This window comes from Thermobia domestica, chromosome 15 (assembly GCF_964235325.1).
Source record: "Thermobia domestica chromosome 15, izTheDome1.hap1.1, whole genome shotgun sequence".
NCBI lineage: Eukaryota > Metazoa > Arthropoda > Insecta > Zygentoma > Lepismatidae > Thermobia > Thermobia domestica.
The window spans coordinates 31,028,073-31,053,692 of NC_137468.1; the positions used below are offsets into that span (position 1 = coordinate 31,028,073).

The window sequence follows — 25,620 nt, forward strand, 5'->3', positions numbered from 1 at the left end:
ATGTATTCGAAAAATAAATCTTGTTCATATTTTGTACGATATGTTTTGCCTATTGAAGACGAGCAATCATGCGCAGTATAAAGTTGTGTTGATTTTCGGTGGAAGGAAGAAGGCCATCTTAGGAGGTGTTGGGATTGTGATCTTGGGTGGAGAACACCGACATACTGAATAACCAAAGAAGGAATGAAGTGGTGAGTGTGACGTACATGTGACAGTGTATATTATGCTATTACATTAGAGAATAATAATATGCCAACCTGAAGTAAGAATATAGTAGTGTAATAATCATTCAAAAGTTATATGTTGGAACAGGTTGTCACTGTAGGTGGTCAAACATAGAGGCGTTTGCTGATTGTTTGTTTCATGATTGATGTCAGTAGATAAGTTTGTTGTTTTAATTATATCGTACTGTAACAATTAATGATTATTTTATATACTATTGCAGTTTTGAGATATGATCTGTAAATAATTTTAATGAACAAGATCAAAGTCGCTGTCTCTTTTTCTTTTTCCGGCAAACATTTGTTTCTTTTAAATTCATACAAACAAACTTCCAAATTAAATTATAGTTTCCACAAGTTCCTCTCTATGCTTATGATGTGTTAAAAACAGGGTGAAGGCTTACAGTAAGTTGTTATAAAATTTGTAATTTTTCGGTTGTAATTATGTTGCATATAAAAGAGGACTTACTAAATATTCGTTTCGGTCCAGATTAAGTTTAAGATCACCACATTTTGAAAAACTTACAGGAAAGATTGAGAACAGCCGTGCAATTCCAATTTAGGTAAGCTTCCGCCTCATTCGCACTATTTTAGAAAGTGTTTCGTAAGGGAGGATAGCATTGTTTAGTACAGATTCCATTTAAGAGAGCTTAGCCGTTATATATATATATATATATATATATATATATATATATATATATATTTGAACCGTGTGAGCATATGCCATATAGAGGACAGTACGAGAAAAACGAATCAATTTGTGCTACGTAGCGACTAAAATGCACCAATGCTATCTTACCCACAGAGAGCGGGCACGTCAACGACAGTATAAACGAAGATAGTGTAAGAGCACTCATAAGGGATAAAAACGCATGCCTTACGTCTAGAGCAGCTTTGCGACATTTCTATGGTTACGCATGTTTATTTTATACACTGCCTTAACATAGAACGGTACTTCATCATGGCTTGCATATGGAGTACTAAGTGGTTAGTGCATGTTTTTACATGAATAATCTTTGGGATGGCATTATTCAGGTTCAGGTTCAAGGTATTTTCCTTCCTTCTCTTCGGAAGTTTGGATCCTGAAAAAAAAAAAATAAAGTAAGTATACTGTTTTTTTTTTTTCATTTAACGTTTTCCATTTTCTTTTTCCACCAAAATTCAAGAAGTTCTTTGGTTTTTTCTAATCTCCTAACTAGGGTTGCTAACTCTGGAAAATTAAAAGACCGGCGCTTGCTCAAAATTCCCTATGATATAAGCCTAAGTGTGAAGTATCTCAGTTCGGACCCATCCATGGGGAGGAAATGTACTATAGTGAACAAAAGTACATTAACACTTGTATTCTGCATATCCTTAGTACATTCACTAATAAACCTAATAGATACATTGTGCTATAAATGAGAAACTGAATTCGGCATTTTGATAATTTTATTATGTTTACCAGTAACTACCACTTCTTTAAAATTACCAAAACAGATGAACAAAATATATTAATTGTTTATATATGGTGGAAAGGTTACAGGTTTGGATTTACAGAATGAAAGTTCTTTTTAAATCTATACTTCGATCTAGATGCAAATTTGAAAAAAAAAAAAAAAAAAAAAAAAAAAAAAAAAACGGTCTTAAAGGGCCTAGTAAAAAGTTTGTACCGGTCACCGGCATTAATCAAAGTAACAGTAATATTTCCGGCCAGCCTGGTGAAAAAACAGCCAGTTGACAACCCTTCTCCCAACTCATTTCATGGCTCCAGACCGAGTACCTTGTTTTTGTCTAATTTATGATAAAGGTAGCAAGAAAACGGACCCTGTGGGGCTTCTAACCCCGTTCGCTCGGTCAGATATATGCAAGATTGGGGAAGATACTAAACATCAGCCAATCTTTGTTCGTTTATATCCACCGTTTCTTTGCTCCTGTTTCCTGCGGACGCATCCCCACGCGGCCCACGAGCTTTGCCTTGCCTTGATGAGGAGTAGATACAAGTCTTGCATATAGTGGGCACCTAGCATAGTGTTTGTTTTTCGTATGAATAATTGATTTTATGGCATATATCTACTTGTAGAAGCTATAGTACACATATTCATAAGAAATATGGCTTACCTTGTCAGTTTGCACGCATATAATCAATTGTAATTGGTCATGCTAGACAAAAATAAGAGAGTAGAGTGTGTTAGAGAATTGAGTGAGGAACGAAAATCCCAGTTGTTACCCTGTCGCGCAACTCGTCGACGTTTCTAGGAAGAAGGTAAATAAACACACGATTTTAATGTAACCCCAGATAGGGAAGTCTATGAAGGTCAGATCTGGTGACCACGTAATCGTTCCACCATGACCAGTCCACGTCGGCTCTTCGTCATGGGGATAAGCGGTAACTTCATAGTGGAAATGTGGAAGTGCATAATTTTGCTGGAAAATGAAATTGCACCAATATCTTCACGCAATTGTTGTAGAAAGTTCTAAAGCATGTCTACGTGTTGTATGCCAGTGAGAGTGGGGTAAAGAACAACAACAAAAGGAAAAAGGGGGCCGTGAATTTTAATCATTCGTATGGTACAAAACGCATTTACTTTTCTTGACCCCCGTGCACGTTTGTCCATTTGATTTGGATTTAGTTTACCTCATATCGTACATTATGTCTGCAGACCTTACCACTTCAGTTGTCAGTAAGCACCTGCCAGCAAACCTCCCAAAATCGTACGTGTTTCTTTTATTTGTGGTCTTCGACGAATTCCAGCTCATCGCCACTCATCTTACATGGCGTGCCTAAAATTTAGCCAGTATATACGCCAGCTCAATGATAAGATTCTTTCCGCGAAAAGAGCAAAATCCCCACAGGAGAAAGCCACCTGTAGTTTCTGTCAAATCTGACGTGGTGGAAGATGACCTGATTGGGACGGTGGTCGGCCCTCAAACGTTAATCTTTGTTCCTATTATTAGCATTTATTGTTAATACATTTTATTTTATCTATTTTTACTGTTTATTGTTGAATTTTATATTTTCTCTATTATTACCATTACTATTTATTGTTTTTGATATCTATTTACTATTTATTGTTATATACTTGTTATTCTCATTTATTTTATGTTATGTTTTTATTTCTAATTTACAGTATTTTTTCTTACATTTTACTATATTCATTTTTAAATTCTATTTACGGCAGTCAATGTTTGAGCAGTCGTATTGATCGTGACTGGGATAAATAGCTTCGATGCTGACTTCTCCATTTAAACTCAATCAATCTAACATATACCAACATATTGGACCGAAATCCGGACGTTGACATATACAATTTTATCCACACATAACTCAATGTATTAATAACCATATTAGCATGGGGGCAATTTGAAAAGTTTTCTTATAATAAACTTAACCATTTAATTTTAGGTAGAGCAAATAATTAGTTAAGATGGATGGTTTTAATTGTAGAAATAAAGGTAGAGATATCAGATTAGAATATTACCCAAATCTGGTGCTGTGGCCTTACGTTAAAATTTATAATAGCTGTCATAATGAATTTTTGAAGACAGGATAAGAATTAAACAAATTTTGTGACAAGGTCGAATAATAAAGTGTGATATCAAATAGTAACCAGCATTGTACTCACCCAGACTTTGACGAGTGAAGATTTTAGAGATGTCGATCCTTCTAGTCAGACGGGCACTTCAGAACTCTCTCGTTTCCTACTCTTTTTCGTCCACCTACCTTTTCTTCCTAGTTTTGGTAGCGTCATTTCTTCCGCTTACCATTACATTTTTAGACTTACTTCATAACGTGAAGTAGGAAGTGTTATTATTTCCTTGATACATTGCTACGTAACATATTTTTATATTTCCTATTTAAAAGAATGTTTTAACTAGACATAGTTTTAACTTATTATGAGACTTCCTTAATTTCTTTGCATATGTGAATGACCTACAGCACCAGACTGAGGATTGAATTTTATTTGCATTTAATAAAACAAGGTTTACAAAATATAAAAGCCAAAATCAATAAATTATTAATAGCCCTTCACCAAAATGCTTTAGTCATATTACAAATCAATCAGAAACAGCAAGTCTATCTTGGCTCGCTGTCTTCTGCCATAGCCCTACACAATCGTTATCGTCCGCGGTGGTTCAGTGATAGAGCGTTCACCTCTGGTGCATGGGGTCCCAGGTTCAAACCCTGCTCCCGCTAAGTGAACTGTGTGATGGACGAACACCGTGTGCGTGGATTTCCTCGGAGTTTTTCCGTTTCCTTCCACTTGCTGCACTCCATTTCATTCATTTACAATCGTTATCGATTGTACCATGCATTGACAATGGCACTTTGTGATAACGTGTTCTGAAGTTTCTCTGTGAGTGATCGCAATACCACAAACAACACTATGCACGCTCTGCAGATATGTACAATTCCATTATGACTGATGTTATATTCACGCAGCCACATAGATGCGCGTCCCATCCAGTGGCGGCGTATGAAATTCAAACTACGTGCCACATAAAACTGGACGATATGCTGATTTCAGAGCTGTATAAAACCAATTTCGTCACAGTTAGCGGTTCATTTATATAACTAAATACAGACAGGCTGTATCTTGGCCGCAATGCGCACTATATTTCGGTCATATACAGGGTGATTTGTTGTTATTGTGTATGGTGAAAAGTCGATTGTAAATTCACTAACAATGAGAACGCGCCTTTAAGGCATTAGGAGGCAATTTTTAGCAGGAAAACTCTGTTTTGTAGCCGTTGTAAGTGTGGCTTTGGTGATCTTAGTATGCACTCTCCTTGTGCAAGTCTACCTCTCATAATGTAGTTGTAAATAAAATAGAAACTCCTAAGGCATTACAAGATGGTTTCGTATAAAAATTTTGTCTACAGCTATTATACAGGGTTTGACAATAAACTTCCGAGAATGATACTGGTATTGTGTAACTTCAAATCATGTGAGATTAATGCTGTGATAGTGTTCTTTTGCAGGATGTAAAGATTTGGTGAAGAGAGCACTTGTTGCCTTCTAAATACCTGTTATCAAGCACACCCTGGTTCCCGTTATCGTGGATTCTTATACTGATAAGATCAGGATTCGTTTCCGCTCTTATCCTGCAACTAAGGGTCCCACTCCACTGGGTTAATTAAATCTGTGTAGCACTTAACTCTCTGAGCTCTTTGCTCTTTAGATAGAGAATGAGGCGTGGAGTCCCTTGTTCGATCTCAGCTCCCGCCAAGTGGACTTTGTGGGGGGGGGGATAAGTACCGTCTGTGTTGGTTTTCTCAGATTCTCCCCGTTTCGTCACTTTCGTCATTCCATCATTATTATCCATTTCATCATCATTGTCTCCCTTGAACTCGGTGGATAGTCGTGGGACGGTAAACTTTTTAAAAAAAAAAAAAAAAAAAGGCACAAGTCTTCATTTTTCTCATATCTTCTTTCAGCATCTGCCGGATTGTTTCGCGGTTGATGTACAGTGCATCCTCCGTCATGTAAGCGCTTATGTAGCGATCTTAAGGCAGCAGGTTGCGAACAGGCTTCTAATTATCCTCTAAACGACTGGTAAATACACGTCTACTTCTTGGTGTCATATTCACATCCATCACGAAATCGGGCATACAATTCAAACATTCATACGCGAGATAGAACATTCTCGCGATAAAGAGTTCTGATCACATTTTAAGTCTCTTCTTGCTAATTTCCCTAACTCACAGCAAAACTTAATGTTCATCCTTTATTCCATGTTAGAATCCATGAGGATGGAAGCCAGGGTGTCTTCGATGACCGATGTTAGAAGGGCACAGATGTTCTCTTTGCCAAATCTTCACATGTCCTGCAGAAGAAGAATATCTTAACGTTAATCCCACATGATAAACAATTTTCTGCCATTAACTGTTACAAAGTATCAGCATCAGTCCTGGAACCTTGTTGGCAAACCATGTACGTATCTATGTTATCACACTCTTAATCAGCATATTCATTCCATTTATATAGTTTGATACGATATGCATTCACAGAAAGAGAATTTTCAAGATTTTTTTTTTCCCTGGGCGTGCGACTGCCATATTAATTTTTTGTGCTGTATTATGGTCGATTTTATGAGACAGATCCTTTGTATGTGTAGCTTTCCTAGAAAGTGCCTTCTTCACATACCTTAAAAATAAACCGACTGCTTTGAATGTTGCTTTCTATACCGTAATTGTTTTAGGAAAAGTATCATTGTGCTTTAGTCATGGGAGCGAATCCGCATTACCAGCACTTCTTCTTTTCCCATTTACGTGAGATTGACATTCTTTTCCTACTTACGTGGGATTGACATTTCTGATGAGTCTTCTCCATAAAGCCCTATCTCGGGCCCCTATTAGACATTTCCCCCTGAACTCATTATTAACCATATCCATCAATTTCCTTCTTGTTCTCCCTCTACCTCTCTTCCCATCCGCTTCTATTGCCATCCCTCTTCTGACCACGTAGTCCTTTGTTCTTATTAGATGACCATCCACTGCAGTCTTTCTTGGATGTTGTTAGAAATCTCTATTACCATGGTTGGTCTTACTATCGTATTCCTCACTCTCGTTTTGTTATCCCACACTATCAGCGTAGCGTTATCATTTCGGTAACATTCAGTCTTCTTTGCTGTGCTTTCTGTATTTGGCCATGTTTCTGTCCCATACATCATTCCTGGCCTAAATTGTTGTTTTGTAAACCATTCCTGATTATCAGGACTTGAAAAATCCACTCACCTGCTTGTCAGTGGCGAGTTTGGCGAGTAACAGTGAACCATCTTTTTCACTCGACTCTCAGCTTCTGTACATCGCTAATTAGTTTTGTCAATTTTGTCATTTCCAGCCAAAGAGTGTCGTTAGTGCTCCAGCAGTTTGATTTCGACGCAAACGTGGTTCCACCCGTTTCATATTTGGAATGAAAATCTTAGGGCAGATGAATACTTGCCCTATGCCATTGCCCTTTTAAAACTGCCTATGCTGAACAGCACAATATCCACAAGAAATTTAGAATAAATGGCAGGTGTCACTCCATTTATTTGAAAGATACATGCCAATAAACAAAATAAAAAATGTATTGATGTGTTTTACTGTATCGCAAAGTTTACATAAACACTGACTGCAAAATGGTCTGGCTAGTAGATTTTTTGACTGGCTAGTACTTGCAAGCAAGATTGTTCAAGCCCTGCTGATTATTATTTCTTTTCCTTGCAGGAGATTGTTACGAAGCAGCTACGCTGCCCTGGTTTAATTTAAATAGTGCGAAACGTAAGTCAAAATGTCGAAACCTCCAAATGAAAATTTAACGACATATAAATTGGTAGTTGTTGGTGACGGTGGAGTGGGGAAGAGCGCTTTAACCATACAGTTTTTCCAAAAGTTGTTTGTAACAGACTATGATCCTACAATAGAAGACAGTTACATCCAACACACTGAAGTTGATGGCCAGTGGTGTATTCTAGATGGTAAGTTCATGTACAGATTTTTTAAAAACTTTTTTTCCCTCCATATCAATGTAGGAGTAAATTAGGTATAGGAATTTTCATATAAGAATTTCCTGTCAATTAGCACTAAAGAAACCTGAAAATATCTGTGATGGAAATATTCATTTTTGTATATAATACTTTTTTTGTTTTTCATTATTACTATTATTTATTTATTTGTTATGCAGCACCAAGATCGTAAAGGATTGGGCCTACTATGAACATGGGCTGCGAATAGATTTGCCAGATCTTACGTTTTTGGCTTAATTTACGTTATACATTGTTTTCCGTAAAACAATTTGTACCGTTTTTTGATAAATAAAAGAAATGGTAGTAGTCCTGGTCCCTTTTAAAATAGTTTTTTTTAATTTTATTTTTATTATTTTTTTAAAAGTTAAAGAAAGTGATTTCTCACTCATTGTCAAAATCCAACCCAACGATCAGAGAGAAAATGCAACAGGTTGTGTTTTTATTTCTTATCTAACCGGCACCCCAACCTTATGTTTAAGAATAATCTGGTTTTAGCATCGTAGCCCTCATCTGTCAGCATTGTACTGATCATATTGCAGTTTCGATCGATTGTGACATATAGGTAGCAGGAATAGAAGCTACTGTGAACTTTGAAGTTTCGATATGTCTTGCAAGAATTTTTTTGAACGTATAAAAGATGGTTGAGGGATTCTTAAGAGATGCAAAATCTCCATTAAAATACAATTTAAAGGGAACAAAAATGTGCGTATTGTACTTGGTTGGTTTGATTTGAGTTTAGCATATAGTCAGCACCAAGACATACAGACGAGGACATACAGCGTAACGAGGGATCTGAACCACGTGAGCTCTCACCTGGAATTTTAATGCCGACATGCCACTTTTGTCAATAAGAGTTTCATAAGGATTCTTACGTTGTTTGAAGAATCACATTGCCGATAACATGCCTGCAGTGTAACCGGTTCTCATTCCTGGGTTTTAATCTAGAAAAGAAGGAAGCAACACAAGTGGAGAATGAAATAAAACTAGGATGATTACATCATTAACCCTTCAGTGCGTTCTTTTTAACATAAAATTGCGGAAAAACACATCAAATCGCCTGTGTCTTTTAGGCGTTCTTCTAGATAGAGCAGGGCCGGGTGCGACTACAGTATTGTAGATGACCTGTTTTCTGTAGGACCAAACTTTGACCTGTTTCTAACATGTTAAACGGAGAGAATGCATACCATCTTTAACTTATTTTCGCTGTAGCTCTTAAATTATATATATATATATATATATATATATATAATTTTTTTTTTTTTTTTTTTGCTATATCTGTATGATATGCACGGAAATAGAAGGGAAGAAATTGATTTTGAATGACCTTTTTACTTTTTGATTTGAAAGTTCTGTGAGTTGTAGTATCTTTATAGTGTACAAGTCATTACGTTCAAATGTGTGATTTGGTGTGTTTTGCAGTATTGGACACCGCAGGTCAAGAAGAATTTAGTGCTATGAGGGAACAGTACATGAGAAAAGGAGATGGATTTCTTCTCGTGTACTCAGTCACAGACAAGCAAAGTTATGAGAATATCACAAATTTCCATACTCAAATATTAAGAGTAAAAGACAGGTATGTATTATGCCTTTTTATTTTAAGAAGTTTATTTGGGAAACTATTAACAACATTTACCAATTAGCAAGGCAATATCGGTAGAGAGATTAAAGATAGTTTAATGCGGATACGTTAAAGGCGAATTGGCCCTATTTTAGTGTGATTTTGTATAGTGAAGTAAACTTAATAATAATAATACTAACGAAAATTAAGTACAGTGATGGCTTGGAATACAAACTTAATCCGTTCTAGAACCCTGTTCAAGTTCCAAGACAAGTTTTTCCCTTTGAAAATAAAAGCTTGGTTGATCCGTCCCTATGTCTCAAGAACTCGAGTAATTTTAACAATAAATGCCGTGGATTTTAAGGTGAAGTAATAAGAATAATAACACTTGAATAAAAAGTGAAGAATTTAGGTCCAATGGCGAACACTAAGGTGTTATTATAGATGATTTTCACTACTAATGTTATCCCTTTGTACTTTATATATATATATATATATATAGTGATTTAAGTGGAATGTCACAGCGCCTACACAGCATTTCGGTAAGTAATATCCACATTTGTCTTCATAATCATTCATGAATGTGTGTAGTCTTCAAACCGCTCTAGTTCCGTAACAATCGAAACTCTGACACATGTTCATAGCACTTTTTCGGTTTATTTTCATTTGTAGAATCACCCCACAAAGTGTGACATTCCTCCTGAATCACCTTGTATGTATATTGAAGAAGAGAGCCACAAGCTCTCGAAATAAATATCTAGGACCACAGTGGTACCTTGGAATGTGAACGAAAATCTCGATCAAATTTTAGTAAAAGATGTTTTCACTCCAGCATCTGCCAGCAAACTGAATAACAAAGCTAAAGGAAAACGTACGGAAAAGTACACACGAAATACGTGCTAGGCGTTCGGATTTCAAGCAACGTTCGTATTCTCAGGCAAAATTTGCTCAAAATTTTCGTTCCCTGTGGTTCTGGATATTTATTTTGAGAGATTATGGCTGTCCTCGTCAGTCGATGTAGATAAGACAAAAACAAGTATCAGTAAACATTACTAGTTATATATCTTACTTTAAAGATCTTGGAAATAAGATCTGTACCGATACTAAAAGCAAGGAGCAAAAAGTACTTTAAAATGTGTAACATAAAGTAATAGAGACAAAGGGAAAAGGTTTCGTTCCGTATTGTATAAGTACAGTAAACTTCCAAGTTATAGGGATCCAGTATTGAAACCGGTAAATCTCTTATATATATGAGAAAAGTATGACCTAGAAGGGAAGATAAAGGTAGGTGGTGTTTCACTAAGATGCGTATACGAGGTGTATAAAATTTCATGCAAGAGTTTGAGTTTATACAAATTGTATATGAAAAACTCGAAAGGAGGATCGAAAAGCATTGCCACAGTAACACGAAGGGACGTTTGGTAGTAGAGGTATAAGGGCAGAAGTGGAACTTGTCTGCCAAAAGTCATTTCTTGCTGTATTTTACCATGTTTGCTCTATCTATTTTATATATATATATATATATATATATATATATATATATATATATATATATATAATATAAATCTCGCCATCTCTAACCATTCTTATTCTCTACCACTATTCGTTGCAATAGAGGGACAAGAGGAAGAAATTGGCACACTTATACGTATTAAAGACTACGGTGGAAAACTCTGAAAATAATATAGATATTTTGGATAAATAAAGGTGAACCCACTGTTCTAATCATTATGCATATTATTTTCAGAGATACGTATCCAATGCTTTTAGTGGCGAACAAAGTGGACCTTGTTCATCTAAGAAAAGTAACTGAAGAACAAGGCCTTGAATTGTCGCATAAATTGGGAATTCCATACATTGAAACCAGTGCCAAAGATCCACCATTGAATGTGGATGCAGCTTTTCATGAGGTAAGTAATGCAAGGTGTAAGATAGGGATCAGTACGTAAGGATAATAGAGTAGAACTGATAGTCTTGAATAAACGAGTAAAAAGTTTATATTATACACTTATTTATTGGGAACTTTTGGAATGACATGGAAGAAAGTCTGAACTGGAGTGATGAGACGTACCCAAATCTTCCGATTGCCATGCCAATGGAGTTACAAGCAGGGCTACCCATAAAGGAAGGGGGTCATCCCTGACAAATGTTGCGGCTAGGTTTTGGAGGATCCCATAATTTTTTGGTTCTTTCGTTCAATTGTGATCTTTTTCAAGTTTGAAATTCCCGATGGTAACAAAATAACCATAACTTTTCTAGAGATTTAAATTATATTAAATTAGATGTTAAAATAATAATAATAATAATAATAATATATGGGTTTAGCGACTTGTTCAACACCAGTGGTGACAGGGATAATATTTAGTCCATTCATAATGCAAGAATTTGACAACTTTTGAATTGATACTTGGCTGAGCGATGACGACCGTTAGCTATGCTTTGCTGAGGACCCATGAAATCTATGGATGGCGCTGGGGACCAGAAAATGACCAGTTATCTGTGATTTTTAATCTTTATCTCTCGAGCCCCAACTAACAGCCATATCCTAACACTTATTGAAGACAGTACACAACCATAAGTATTTTATTTACAGAAACTGTAAGTGTAATATTCCAAAATAATTCCTTACGTACTGGTATAATAGGCCACACGCGCTACATTATATTTCTTCAATCAAAATATCTACCGTAATGAATTGCCTCCAGTATTATACAACAGATGATGATTAGTGAGATCACATAATGGATTTCAAAGACAAAAGAAATGGTCTTGTTGACAGTTTAATTGATAATTCGTGATTTTGGCAGGCGGAAGATGGGAGTTCGAGTCTTAATATTTCCAGCGATCCAGTGTTCCTGTGTTGCTCCAAAAAGTTTGGTTGTGTTATTTCATATGCACATCCAGTAGGGAGAAAACAATGTTAGAATAACAAAGGAGAGCAGGCTGCTGAACTGGCGGAGACTCGAATCACGATCTCATGTCGCCAATCTTTTGGTTGCCTTACCTTATGAACTATTAGCAACAGAATTTATATACATATTTATAACTTTATTCTTGAAATCCATATTGACCAATCATATAACGGCTGCTTGTTGAATTAATCCAACATCTAATGTTTTCTTAGGTAAAGTAATGTACCTGGGATTTACGTTTAGTCCCATCTTTTTATTATAAAATCGCTATGATACAGAACTTCCTTTTACAAAATTACGTCCGATGAACTCTTTTTATGTTCCTTTCTGTAAATCTTCATCCTCACTCGAAAAGCAAAACAGGTTAGTGATGAATGTTTTGTATAGAAGCGTTCAGGCCCATGCAGCCTGTGAAAGAGGTAGGAATCTCCAAGTCCACGCAGCCTGTGAGAAGGATGACGAAGTTTCTCAAGGTCCAAAGAACCAAGAGAGGAATTGCCAATCCGAAGCCAACTGACTTCGAGGTGTTTGGGGCGCCTGTTTTTATGGTAGATTTTTTGGGATTCTTCGTCGTTGACATATCCATACCTCAAGATCATGTGATGCCTTGTTGATGATTGAAGAGTCTTCTGCTATAGACAATGACACTACATGCTCAAGATAGTACATCGACAACGTTTGGGAGGCGATTCCTGACACCAAGATAAGATAAAAAGTATAGACCAACCTGGATGAATAAATCCATCATTTCGGAGTTATAGGCTGCCGAAAACGTGAAAAATGAAGTTTAAAGGTTCATAGCTCCAATACTATGGGACCTACCGCAGTCTGGTCAAGATTTCACTGAGAAACTAATATGTGCGCAACCCAAAAATACATGTTTCAGAATGCTGCGGTACTCACACAACAATTTTTGTGGAGAAAGTTTGGCTACGGGCATATAATTTGAAATTCTCATCAACTACCGCTATAAAAATTGTTGCGGTAATACCACAGGATTCTGAAATATGGATATTTGGATAGGGGACATACCAGTTCCTAAGTAAAGTATTGACCCGCTTATGTAGATTCCATATGGACCTTTAAAGTTCATTTCTAAAGTATATATTATTTTCTAAGGACTGGAAAAAAAAATAGTTATGAGTCCACGAACTAATGTAGAAATTCCTTAACAGTCTCGTACCGATGATGATGAGACAAGGAGTGATCGAAAAGTACACAATTAAATTAATAAAAACTGATGCTTCAAGGTTAGTAGTTCTTTATTAAACTTCAGAATTTCTGAAAAGCGCATTGATAAATGTAAATTTCTTTCCTTTCCAGGTTGTACGTATAATTAGGAACCAACCACCGATAGAACACGAGAAAAACCGAAGGAAAAGAAGAAGATTCAAATGTCTACTTTTTTAAAAGCGGCAAATGCTCATGTTTTTTCTAATACTTTTTGTTTATATATTCATATGCAGATATAGCATGGTATCATTTGTGCGTTTGAAGCACAGGTCTAAGTACTCCCTTACAGGGTCTATGTAAAATTTGAAATCTTTCTATGTAACAGGCTTTTCAAGTTTTGTTCCGGAAAAAAAAAAATACACACATATATATATGTATGTATATATATTTGGGTGACCAGACGTCCATTTTTAATGAGATTTTTTTTCCCCAAAAAACGTCCGATATCCCGAGGAAAATGTGAACGGAACGCAAAGTATTCCGTTTGAGAAGAGACGTCCCGTTTTTGTCCCGTATATTTATGAAGTATACTAGTAACTTCATGTATGGACTTCAGCATGTTTTGAAGGAAAGACCAAACCTTCTACTAACAATCCAGTCCCTAAGAAAAAATCAAGAGACAATCATTGCCCTTAATTCTGGTTCCTGTTGAACGTCAAAAGTTAACGCAAATTTTAAAATTGGAATAGGCTTAAATCTTAAAAATAGGTTATTTTGAAATAGCTAGATGATGCTTCCCCAGTGGCATGAATAACAACATAACAATGGCTATCGTAAGTCGTCGTCGTCGTCTTCTTTTGCGCTACAGCCCATTGTGGGCTATGGCATCCTAAACAATGCCTCGCCATTGAATCCTGACCCTAGCTCTGTCTTTTCATCCCTGAATGCCCATTACACGTAGATCTTCCGCGACTCTTCTACTCATCTTCTCCTGAGTTGCTCTCTCTCTCTCTCTCTCTCTCGCTCTCGCTCTCGCTCTCTCTGTTCCGAGAACGATGATGACACATGTAGACAAAGATACAGTCATTAAATAGACAAGCTAGTCAACAATGTAAACGTAGTACGGATAGCAAAGTCACACAGAATCAGGCCATACGTAGGTAGAGTCAAATTATGCCAGTTTGCAGTGTGCGCTTTTTTTTTTTCTAAGTCTGGTCACCCTAATATATATATATATATATAAAAGAAGAGAGGTGTCCGATTTGTATGGTAAAACAGTATAATTTTAATATTTTGAAACAAGCTGAACTCGATAGTGGAGGAGTATTACCTGAGTCTTTTGGTAGAGTTCATGGCTGTTTCTTGTCTTTTCCGAGAAGCTATTTTGAAGATCATTTGTGGAAATCTCTTTTTTATTATTTTTTTCGTTTTCTTTCTTGCTTAGTAGACTTTTTTTTTTAATTCTGTTTTGTTCAGAGCGTAAGGTTTGTAAATATATGGTGGTTTCAAGTGACAATAATTGCACATGCCTTTAGCATTGGCGGTAGTTGAATTCATGTTTGCGGACTGCGTACTTGAATAACATAGAATGGTAAATAATAATAATAAAAAATGTTAATTTGCTAGTAGTCTAATGTACATACGCTGTTTTATCTGTTTCCATTTTGTAAGTTATTTTCTTTAGTACTAAACGAAACCAACCATGACATTTAAAGTGCAATGACTTTTTTTTATAATTATTTTTTTTTTAAATTTATATTTTTGGTTAATTGGCAAAAGGTAGCATATAATGCCATACTAGTTATAAAAAAAATTGAATTTCTTTTTATATATAGCGGAGTTTCTGGTATGAGGCGTCCAGTTCCGAAACGGCTTTTGTTCATTTACAGCAAATTCCAGAAAACTTGGAAAAAAATGTAGGATTTGCATGTTTTGTAGAACTGGGAATACTTCAGTGTGTTCATGTGAAAAACTTGAACATCCTTAGATGTTTCCAGTGCTTCAAAACGGATCGATCCTACAGGTTTTCTTGATTTTCTGAGATTTTTATATAAATGGATAAGAGCCGTTTTGGAAACTGGACGACTCATATATAGGTTTAATAATTACCAAAGGTCATAAAATATAAGTTTATACCAAACATGTTTCCCTCAATATTTTAAGGGTGTCCTTCTTTTGAATAATACAATTTGGGATAAAAGAAAATCGAAAATTAAATTTGTTTCGCTGTATGATTTCTTTGTACCTATGCATGTTTTTATATTTAGACAAAGAACATCATGGTTTGTACTTGTATGTAAATACTTGTCCAAACAATAGTGAATGCACATATTCTTCTGAAAGTTCTACACGTCCAACAGAAACCCTAATGGTTTTGGTGTTAAGTATATGGGGCACAAAGGCAGAATAATAATGCGCTTTCTTTTTTTCAAAGATTTTTCGTTTGATCCCAATTCATGTGTGTGTGATAACAGCTTCGTATTTGTGGTTTTCATGTTTTCTCCCGATTTTCTTTCACTCAGCCATCCGTTATCATTCACTTACAGTGATTACCGGCCACCTCCAGCTGCGAGGTGTAATATGGGAATTAATCAGTGTCGGATCTAGCCTAGGTCCCGTTTCTGAGTGAAAAAATAATTTAAGCTATTATTTATACATTTTTAAAAGTTTATAGTAAACTCTTGATATCATAATCTGGGTACTGACTACTCCCCCCTCCCCTGCCCCAATTTTTACCTTCTAGATCCACCACTGGAATTAATGTACATGGTTCGTATCGGCCCGGTCCTAGTAGATCGGCCCGGTATTCGGATTCCTCATTAAGCTGTAGATACTTTGTCATTACCCTCTATGATGTAAAAAAACACTTTTTAAAACCCAATCAAGCAAGCAGAATGTAGGCGAAGAATGTAAGGCAGAGATATAGAGGTATAAAGAAAAGAAGCCAGGTCTCACTGACTGCAGTTGGTAAGCCAAAGATGATGAGAGACTATTGGCTTCTGCAAAATATATCTTGGTGTTAAGCTAGTCATCTTGAAAAATAACTCAGGAACAGTCAAATTATCTGAATATTATACGTTGGCCCGGGTACCGAACATGATCATTCCTAAAAACCTTTCAGCAGATATATTGGTTTTCGCTATTTTTGGACAAGTATAAACATTGTTGTTTCATTGAGTGAAACGTTACTATTTCAATGTGTAGTGTTTGAATTGAGACGAAATAGGAATTCATAGTAACTGGAGGAATGCATAATGTAGACATTCTAAGCTAATGTATAATGAAGTTCAGAGTTGATTGTTTTCTTTGATATTAGTATTGCTGCTTTAGGTAGGTTGCACAATGTTTACCGATATTTCCACAAATCTTTAATTACCGTATTTACTCGAATATAAATACGCATACGCCCCGAATGTAAGCGGTCCCCTAAAAATTTGTCTCGGTTTTGAAAATCTGTTTATTATGCGGATATAAGCACTCCCTATGAGACCATTGCTTAAAATTTACGGATCCAAAGCAGTGGCTCGACATGGCTGGAGTCGCTTGTTAAAAGTATCCAATAGAATTCCGGCAGTATCTCTATACCGTGTTTCTTCCAGGTATACTTATAGAAGATTGTCCTCTGGAGTTAAGAAAAATTAAAATGCGATTACATGTCACTTTTATACCAGATTCATCTTTTTCAGCAAAGAGTCCCAGTGCAGACTCTCAGATTTTGATTTTGCTCCTCCGCTGAAGATTATTTGGAAAAAACATTTTTATTAATTCTTAAAAAACTGTTTCAACTTCCAGTTGTAGTTCTTCTCTTTCTATAATGAGAAGAGAAGCTTTGAACTTATATACAGTGTTATGGACTGAAAAATAAAACAATCGATAGTAGAACTCTAGATTCTCAAAATTCACAGATCATTGTTATTGTTGATAATTAAAAAATAACAATTAAAGAGTATCTGTTTGTACTTACCGGTATTTTTACCATTAGTTCAAAAGTATATTATGCGATTATAACCACCATTCAAGAATTTTAGCCCTACATTTTGACAAAAATTGCTGCGCTTATATTCGAGCAAATACGGTATGCAGAATTTTTCATTGCTAGTTGAACTACCATGTAATATAAATTAGAAGTCCTATTATATACTAAGCCGATACTGAGTATCATTTAGGACGCACGTAAACTGAGCTTTAACTTTTAATTTGTCATTGTACAACCTTTCCTACGCATGTTAAGTGCACATTTGCAAAATGAACTACAAGAATTGGTACGGTATCAACCTCGCCTGCGATAATATCGTGCACTAATATAGCGCAATTATGATGTTAATGCTGTTGTGGGGGGGGGGGGGGTGTTATTTGTAGTTCTTATTAATGCTTGAACTTCCAACAACAGTGTTCCGGTAGTGCAGGAGATGGATGGTGTGTTTTTGTGCCGAAATTCGATACTAGTATTAATATTAACTTTTCTGTTCTACGATAAAAATATAACTGACTGCGTTATATTTTTCGTTTCACTAATAATCAAATGTGAAGAAATTGGGACTGAAATGGAAATAAGGAGGAGGAGGAGGATATTATTATTATTATTATTATTATTATTATTATTATTATTATTATTATTATTATTATTATTATTATTATTATTATTGAAATGAATAAAAAGAAGAGAAAAGAACGTGAGTTTGATCAAGTACAGTTTCAGTTTTAGTTGGAATGTCTTAAATGTGCCTTTGTCATGAATACAACTTTTTTTCTTTTTTTTTTTTTTCCTGTAATCTAGGCACATTAAAATTAACGTGAAAAAAAAAGGAAACTTAAGGAACAAAGAGTACTTGGTGTGTTTATGAAATTAGCAGAAATGCAAAATGATTAAGGGTTCTCATACCTGAAATAATTCATACACACACACACACACACACACGAACAGTAACTTATTTATAGTTTTTTACATTACCAGAGAAGTATATTTAAGACAATGCTTACAGTAATTATTTACGTAGAATATGTGACATCTGTTAAATCTAATGCTAGTATCTGTAATAGTACTTGGATGAATGAACAGGATTTTGGTGAAGACACCTTTTTATGTTAATAGATGTTTCACTCATCCACAGGGTGTCTCAAAAATATTGCATCATTGGAAATTTTGTAGAGACTGTTCGAAATCACCCACGTTATTCGTACCGCACAGATTACGTTATTCCATTGACGTGTGTTCGGTAAAGGTAATCTGCAGATCTGATCGTGGTACGATATTAATAGGACACGATTCTAGTATTATTACAGTATAAGAATAATGTCAGGTAATATATGACCTTTGAGACATCCTGCACCTCCAAAAATAATGAGACATGTTAAACCTAATGATAAATAAATAAAGAAGCATGTGCAAGGGATAGAGTATTAAATTGATTTTTTTTTCAATTAATTATTGTATATGTACATTTGAAGACTGTTTCTGGAAGAAAATGTGAACCACAAATTCCCAAAGAGTGTGCAATCAGTATTTTCCATTTGTGTTTTTAAAAAGTTACAATACGGGTAAATATATGATTCAGACTCTTTTTTTATCTTAGAACTTCAAGCTTCATCGTTCTTTCAGCTTTGCTATTCGCAGAATTTGACAACGCCACAACTTAAAACAGTGCATTTTATACGAACAAAAATAGAAAAATTTGCAAATATTTGGAATTATCTAGCGACTAAACATTTAACTAAGTGATACTAGTATGTATAAAAACTAAGAACCAAAGTAATGGTAAACTTTTACTGACTTACTAAGAATCGGACGTGTGAAACTTTTGTAATTTTTTTTTTTTCTTTCAAATTAATCTTCGCAGTTTTTCATCTTAAATTGGTTTTACATAAGAGAGACACAAGATTCTAGTTTTTCATTATATTTCTAAAATAAATGGTGCGACTGTGTGTATATATATGGTGATTTAGAATATTGCGAAAATTAAAAAAAAAAAGCAAAAGAAGAAGCAGAACTTCATGTGTGGGTAACCTAAAGAGGTTCGACCCCATCTTCAGTATAAATTTGTGAGGTTCGTTGTATAGTTGAGAGAAACAGTTGAAAAGTGTTGTAAAACAGTTTGAATTTATGATCCAGTCTCACGAGATTTAATATTGGACCTCAAAATCACTTACCCTCATGGTTGATTCGTATAGAAATTGAGTGAAGTTGAGGTTCCTAGTGGTTCTAGAGACATTGGGGATCATGTGGCAAATAGTGCTGTGAAGTTGTTGGTGAGCAAAGGATTTGGAGAAACGTTCTCTGAAAAAAGACACCTTATATGTTGAATTTCATAATGAAATGTTCTGTATAGCTAACAGTTTTAATATGAAGCGTAGAGCCTGTTTGAAATGTGTGCACTCTGAAGTGATTGGTTCTTGTTATATGTCTTACGGCAAGAAAGATTCTTTTCCATTTTGAAAATTAAGTAGCCATTGGAACTGCGAACTTGAGTTCAATATGGTTCGAATTACTAAAAAGAATTTTCCTTTTTTCCTGTTAATAACTTTTGATTACTTACTATAGTAAAAATTAGACTAGAATTATGATAATTATGTTTGAGACCATATTATGTATACATCAATTTTATAACTTTTTTCTTTTGTTTCCCAGGATTTTTTAATGTACATGCAAGTCCGTCAAAAATGTATGCACAGTTTAACAAAAGAAACCTATATTCGTTTCATCATGCGTCACATGATACAGTCATGCAAGTACCGACATCTTTTGAGGGAATAGCATACTACAATTGTAATAATAGTTTAATTCAGTTTTGAGAGCACAGTGCGTAGGTACCATCTGTTAAATTGTGTATGCATTTTTTGACGTACTTGGTATATGACGGATCTTTTGTGTATACGGATGTACTTATACTTAATTATTATTTGGGTTTGTTTTTGAAAATATCTGAAACACAAAGGACTCCTACTTGTTGTTGTTATAGTGTGGGAGCCTCTGGAGAAAGGATTTCATTTCAATGAACGCATTCAACAGGTCCAACTCTTTTAATCGGGTTTTAAATTACCAAGCTCAAGATCTTCTATATTCCCTGAATGCAATTGTGATTAAACCATTTGTTGTCGGCGTTAGCACAAACAGAAAAAGCAATCTTCTGTAAACAGTAAAAGTATGCATAATACTAATCTATTCTGTTAGCCAACAACGAACTTTAAGGGGAGAACTTTATTTTTTAATCCATAATTAAAAGCATTATAACTGGGACAGGAAAAAATTGAATAGGCTGACGCGTAGCGTCATGGCAATTGGTTTCCCTTTCATTGTGTGTGTTTAAATGATGGGTGTACAAGATCACCAATATTTTTTAAGTACTGAAAATAGTAATATGACCATTTTAAGTTTAATTGAATTTTTCGCCCTGAACTTCAAGGTATAGTAATGAATTGTATTTCAGATATGACAGATTTCTGCCAGTGTAAAAGTGTCCTTACTGAATAAGGGCGGAGTTCGATTCCGGAAATTTTAGGAACTAAGTATGCATCGTAGACAAATATAGGAAGACTATGTAGTGGACAAACACCATATGCGTGAGCTTTCTCGGGGTTCTCCCGTTTCCTCTCACTTTCATCATTCCACCATTTTCATTCATTTCTCATCATCAGTGTCTCATTTAGCCTAGCCAGTATAACCGTGGGACATAAAACTTAGATTTCATTTCATTTGAAATATAGGAAGATTGCAAACAAAAATTACATAACTCATGAGTAGTGTCGGATTTCCTGACGGAAACATTGTTTAATGAATCTATACTAATCATGAAATAAAATAAATAGAGAAGAAACTTCAGGCATAATTAAACAGTCAATGGTTTCCGATCCTGAATCTAGTGATGAGGAGATGAGGTCTACCCAATTGCCTACAATCACTGTCTAATATCTATATATTCAGCAAGCAGGAGTCCTTTGTCTCTTCACATAATAACTAATTATTTTTCGTTTGTTTTAACCACATTCAGAAACCTGTTCAAGTTGGCTTATTTTAGTTACATATGAAAAATACCCAACTTAACGCCTATAATACCATTACATCTTTTTATTTTCATAATTGTACATATGTGTGCAAGGTTTTATATAGCTTGCCTTTAAAATATTCATACAATTAATCCTCTCTTCAATTGGCTGCCTCATTTAACAGCATAATAAAAAAGAATCACTTTATACAAGTGGCCAACTCGATAGGCCATACTGTATAGCAACATCTTTCCAAGCTGACCGCTCTTAGTTGCACGGGAAATTGCCAACGTACAAAATTAAAACCATCTAGTTTCACAGAAACTCGGTCATATTAACTAAGCGGCCAGCTTATCAGGTGTGACAGAATAATATACAATTTTGTTTTTAGCGAAATTGTATTGAAAAAAGACGATAAGCTATTACAACTTTTTTTTTAAATATGGTATATTTCGTTCATTTTGTGACATGTAGTAGCAATGTATGAGTATGTTTTTTTCTTTCGTGTCACGATGAATATTTGTTTCTGTGAACTTTTTAATGAATGTTATATATGCTTTATTATTTAAACCAGTGTCAGTAAGATGTATGATGTATGTTGCTGTATTTAATTATGGGAATATTTTAAATAAGATTCATACATATATACCGTATATCTTATATTATATATAAATATGCACACACGCAGAAGCGCATACATGCATATTATGTTAAAGGCAAATTGTAATTTATACGTATTAAAACAACATATTTATTAATGTTTTGTTGTTGTATACAGAGTGAAGCCAAAAAACGATGAATAGTTGATTGCTTTTGCGAAGTTTCTAGTGGAAGAATTGGTTTGTTTAATTGAAGAGCATTAGAGATGATGATAAAGGACATACTTTGCGAAATGTATATTAGGAAGGAATATATATATCTTTGAAATGAAACTGATGTGTATGATTGAAGAAAAGGGGAGGGAAATGTATATCATGAATGTCAGGTAAAAAAAAGTTACCTGTATTCTCGTATATTCCTGGATCATTTTGTGATCATTAGGCTTTTATGAGAGAAAAAAATATATCTAGAGTAAACTATATATATATAATAGATTATTATTGTTAAATGTTTTGTTCTTTATATTATTGGGGGTATCTGTAACAAATAATGGTGTGTGCGAACAATGGATAAGAATAATGTTTATTCCGTAGATCACAGTGTGTTATGTTATTTTGAGATATTTGGTAAGCCCTCTTAATACACAGGAAAAAAATGAGTCGTTGGAACAACACAAAATGACTACCACTTTAACGTGTTACTTGTGTGTGTATTCAACACCAATGATATCACCTTCCGAGCATATCAGAAATAACTAGTTACTGGCTGTGAGAGTTTGCATTGGTTTTTATTGTTTGGTATGAGCAAAGCTTTACGCCGTATATTTGTATTTATACCAAGTAACGTTCTGTTTCCTGTAATCGGTCTCGATAATAATTTTTGTAAACCTGTAAATTGTCTGACAACAGTTACATGAATAGCAGTGCTGCCATCTGTTTTCCTTACCTGTTATTCTTGTCTTAGCACGTAAGAACAGAATATGGTAGAACTGCTACTCATGTAACTGTTGTCAGACGTTTCACAAGTTTACAAAACTATTATTGTGACCGATTACAGAAAACACAGAATGTTATTTGTTACTTGGTATAAATACAAATATACTGCCTAAAGCTTTGCTCATACCAAAGAATCAAAACTCATGGAAATTCCCACAGCGAGTAACAAGTTCTCTGTAATATGCACGGAAAATATCCTTGGTGTTAAAGAAACACACAAGTAACACGTTAAAGTGGTAGTCATTTTGTGTTGTTTCAACATCTCATTTTTTGCTATGTACTTCACTAAACGCACATATAGAACACACCTATATCAACTTTTTATGTTCAGATTTTGTGTGTATTATATATAGTCTCCAGTAATTTTAAAATGTGTGGTGTTATCTTCAAGAAATTGAGTGTTGGTTGGAATTTAGCGTCCCTTTTCAGGACAAAGGCTATGTGAGACATGAAGATCGTTTTTTCTCGCGCAAGTTTTTCGTGAAGTTTTTCTCACGCAAAGCCTCAGATTCTGCTAAGATTATGCTGTAGAAGTTACAATTACTTTTAAGTACTAAAGTATTCTGTCAGTAAGCACATGTTGTGGATGACATTGCTTTCTGGTTTTTTACATACCTAATCACCAATTTCGCACGGATTATCATCATCACAGTACATGTACACAGTGGAAAGTTTTTTTTTTTTTCGTTGTTTGCAAATATTATTATATGTTACAGATATCTTTTGGTTGTAATACCTGTGATGAGCGTGAATATTGTAAACGAAATGAAGCGTGACGTATTATTTTTAAAAATATATATACAAACATAAATTAAAGGGAGTGCTGTTTAAATATTCGAGTATGGAATTTTAATGATGTATTAATTAATATAATTACTATAAACTCGACATTCATTTAAGTTACCATAATTGTCCAATAAAGTAAAATACTGTAGTGTAGTTAACCATTATTATTATTATTATTATTATTATTATTAATGTTTAGTTTTATTTTCTAGTCACTTCTCATAGCTGAGTTCTATAATTATTAAACTAAATAGAGGCTTTACAATATTGATTCAATTTCGTTTGATGCTAATTGTACGAAAGATACTGTAATTTTGATTGACAGCAGACTGCCGCACTTGTTTTAATCACTCTTTTAATTGTACGAGTAACATACATCACAAGTGGTAGACCTTTACGTATTAAATAACTTTGGTATGTTGTCTACTGTAGAACTTTTATATAAGTAAATAAATTTTTTATGAATATGTATAAAAGCGAAGTGCATTATTGCTTTTCGATTTGATCTACTATGTGTACTTATATTTCAGAACAGTAACCCAACAGATTACTTATGATACAATGTTGGGATTTTGTAAAGAAATAAATCAGCTGTTTGCTCTCGTACAATAGTGAGGCTTTGCAAGGGAATAGAACAGTTGTTTGGTACTTTACTATGGTAGGGTTTCGTGAGGGAATAAAACATCTGTTTGCTACATTACTGCGGTAGGATTTCATGTGGCACTAAAGCTGTTGTTTGCTACTTTATAATGGTGGGGTTTCAGAAGGGTATAAAACATTGCTACATCGTAAATCAAGAAAGCAGTTTGCTATCTTGCAATGGTAGGGTTCCCTAAAGGAATAAAGCGTACCGTGCGCATGTTTGCTAAATTACAATGATTCGGGAGGAAGGAAGGGTGTCAGTGGTAGAGCGCTCACCTCTGGTAGCATGGAGTCCTTGGTTCGATTCCAGCTCGCTCAAGTGAGCTTTGTGGTGTGCAAACACTCTGTAGGTTTTCTCTTGGTTCTCCCATTTCTTCCCACTTTCTTCATCCCACCATTTTCATTCATTTCTCATCATCACCGCCTCCTTTAGCTAGCCGACAATCGTGGGACCTAAAATTTGAAGTTTTTTTTTTTTTTTTCCCTCCAATGATGGGGTTTCATAAGAGAATAACAAATCATGAACTTTCATAAAAGATTAACACCTGTTTATTACCGTACACGTGTGTAACTTGTGCAGTTAGGAAGAGTGACTGTCCCAAGATCGAGATTTTTATCAACAGTTCGTTTACTACAGGACCACGGTTTCCGAAATCGCAAATCAGTAGATGAAGGAATCGTAGTCGTGTTGCAGATGACAACGATATTTTCACGGGTCTACGTTACAGATTGCTGATATTATCTAGCTATCCATCTCTCTACCAATGAGTCGGTTTACGTTTAAAAGAAAATCAGTCAACTCCTATAAAAGGTAGGGTATATAACTACGGTAAAGTGCAGTGCAAGTGACAGCGAGTAGGGTGCCTTTGGCCAGTCATCATCGGGGGACGTCACTGTTTCAATCTAATGAATGTGTATTTAAGATACAGTCCACATACGAGAATCAGTCAGTACGTGTTTGCCCTTACTGTGAAGGGGGTTGAGTATAATTGTAAAAATTCACACATATTAGTCCTTTTCCACATTATCACCGTGCAAAGTTAACACTTTTGCAACCAGTTTTCAATTTCCACAGAGAACGTGTCAGAGTTGCTAGAAAACCAGTGTTCTACTTTGGAAATGACCTTCGCATCTGACGAAAAACTCTCCCTTTTCAATATTTGCTATATTTAACAGTCTGCCATTTCTCGGTTCATCCACTGAACTCAAACATCCACATTTCACCTGTTTCTTTCATGTTTTAATAGGGCGTTATATATATATATA

General features: G+C 35.0%; 1 protein-coding gene across 1 annotated transcript; it reads left to right on the top strand.

The window, feature by feature from the left end:
- Window positions 1-40: 40 nt before the first annotated feature.
- Window positions 41-24,188, top strand: LOC145672164 (ras-related protein M-Ras-like). The gene is made up of 5 exons (XM_081741512.1): window positions 41-191; window positions 7,410-7,660; window positions 9,128-9,281; window positions 11,014-11,176; window positions 13,502-24,188. The coding sequence occupies exons 2-5, from the start codon at window positions 7,474-7,476 to the stop codon at window positions 13,586-13,588; spliced, it is 591 nt and encodes a 196-aa protein (XP_081597638.1). The 5' UTR covers window positions 41-191; window positions 7,410-7,473; the 3' UTR covers window positions 13,589-24,188.
- Window positions 24,189-25,620: the final 1,432 nt, after the last annotated feature.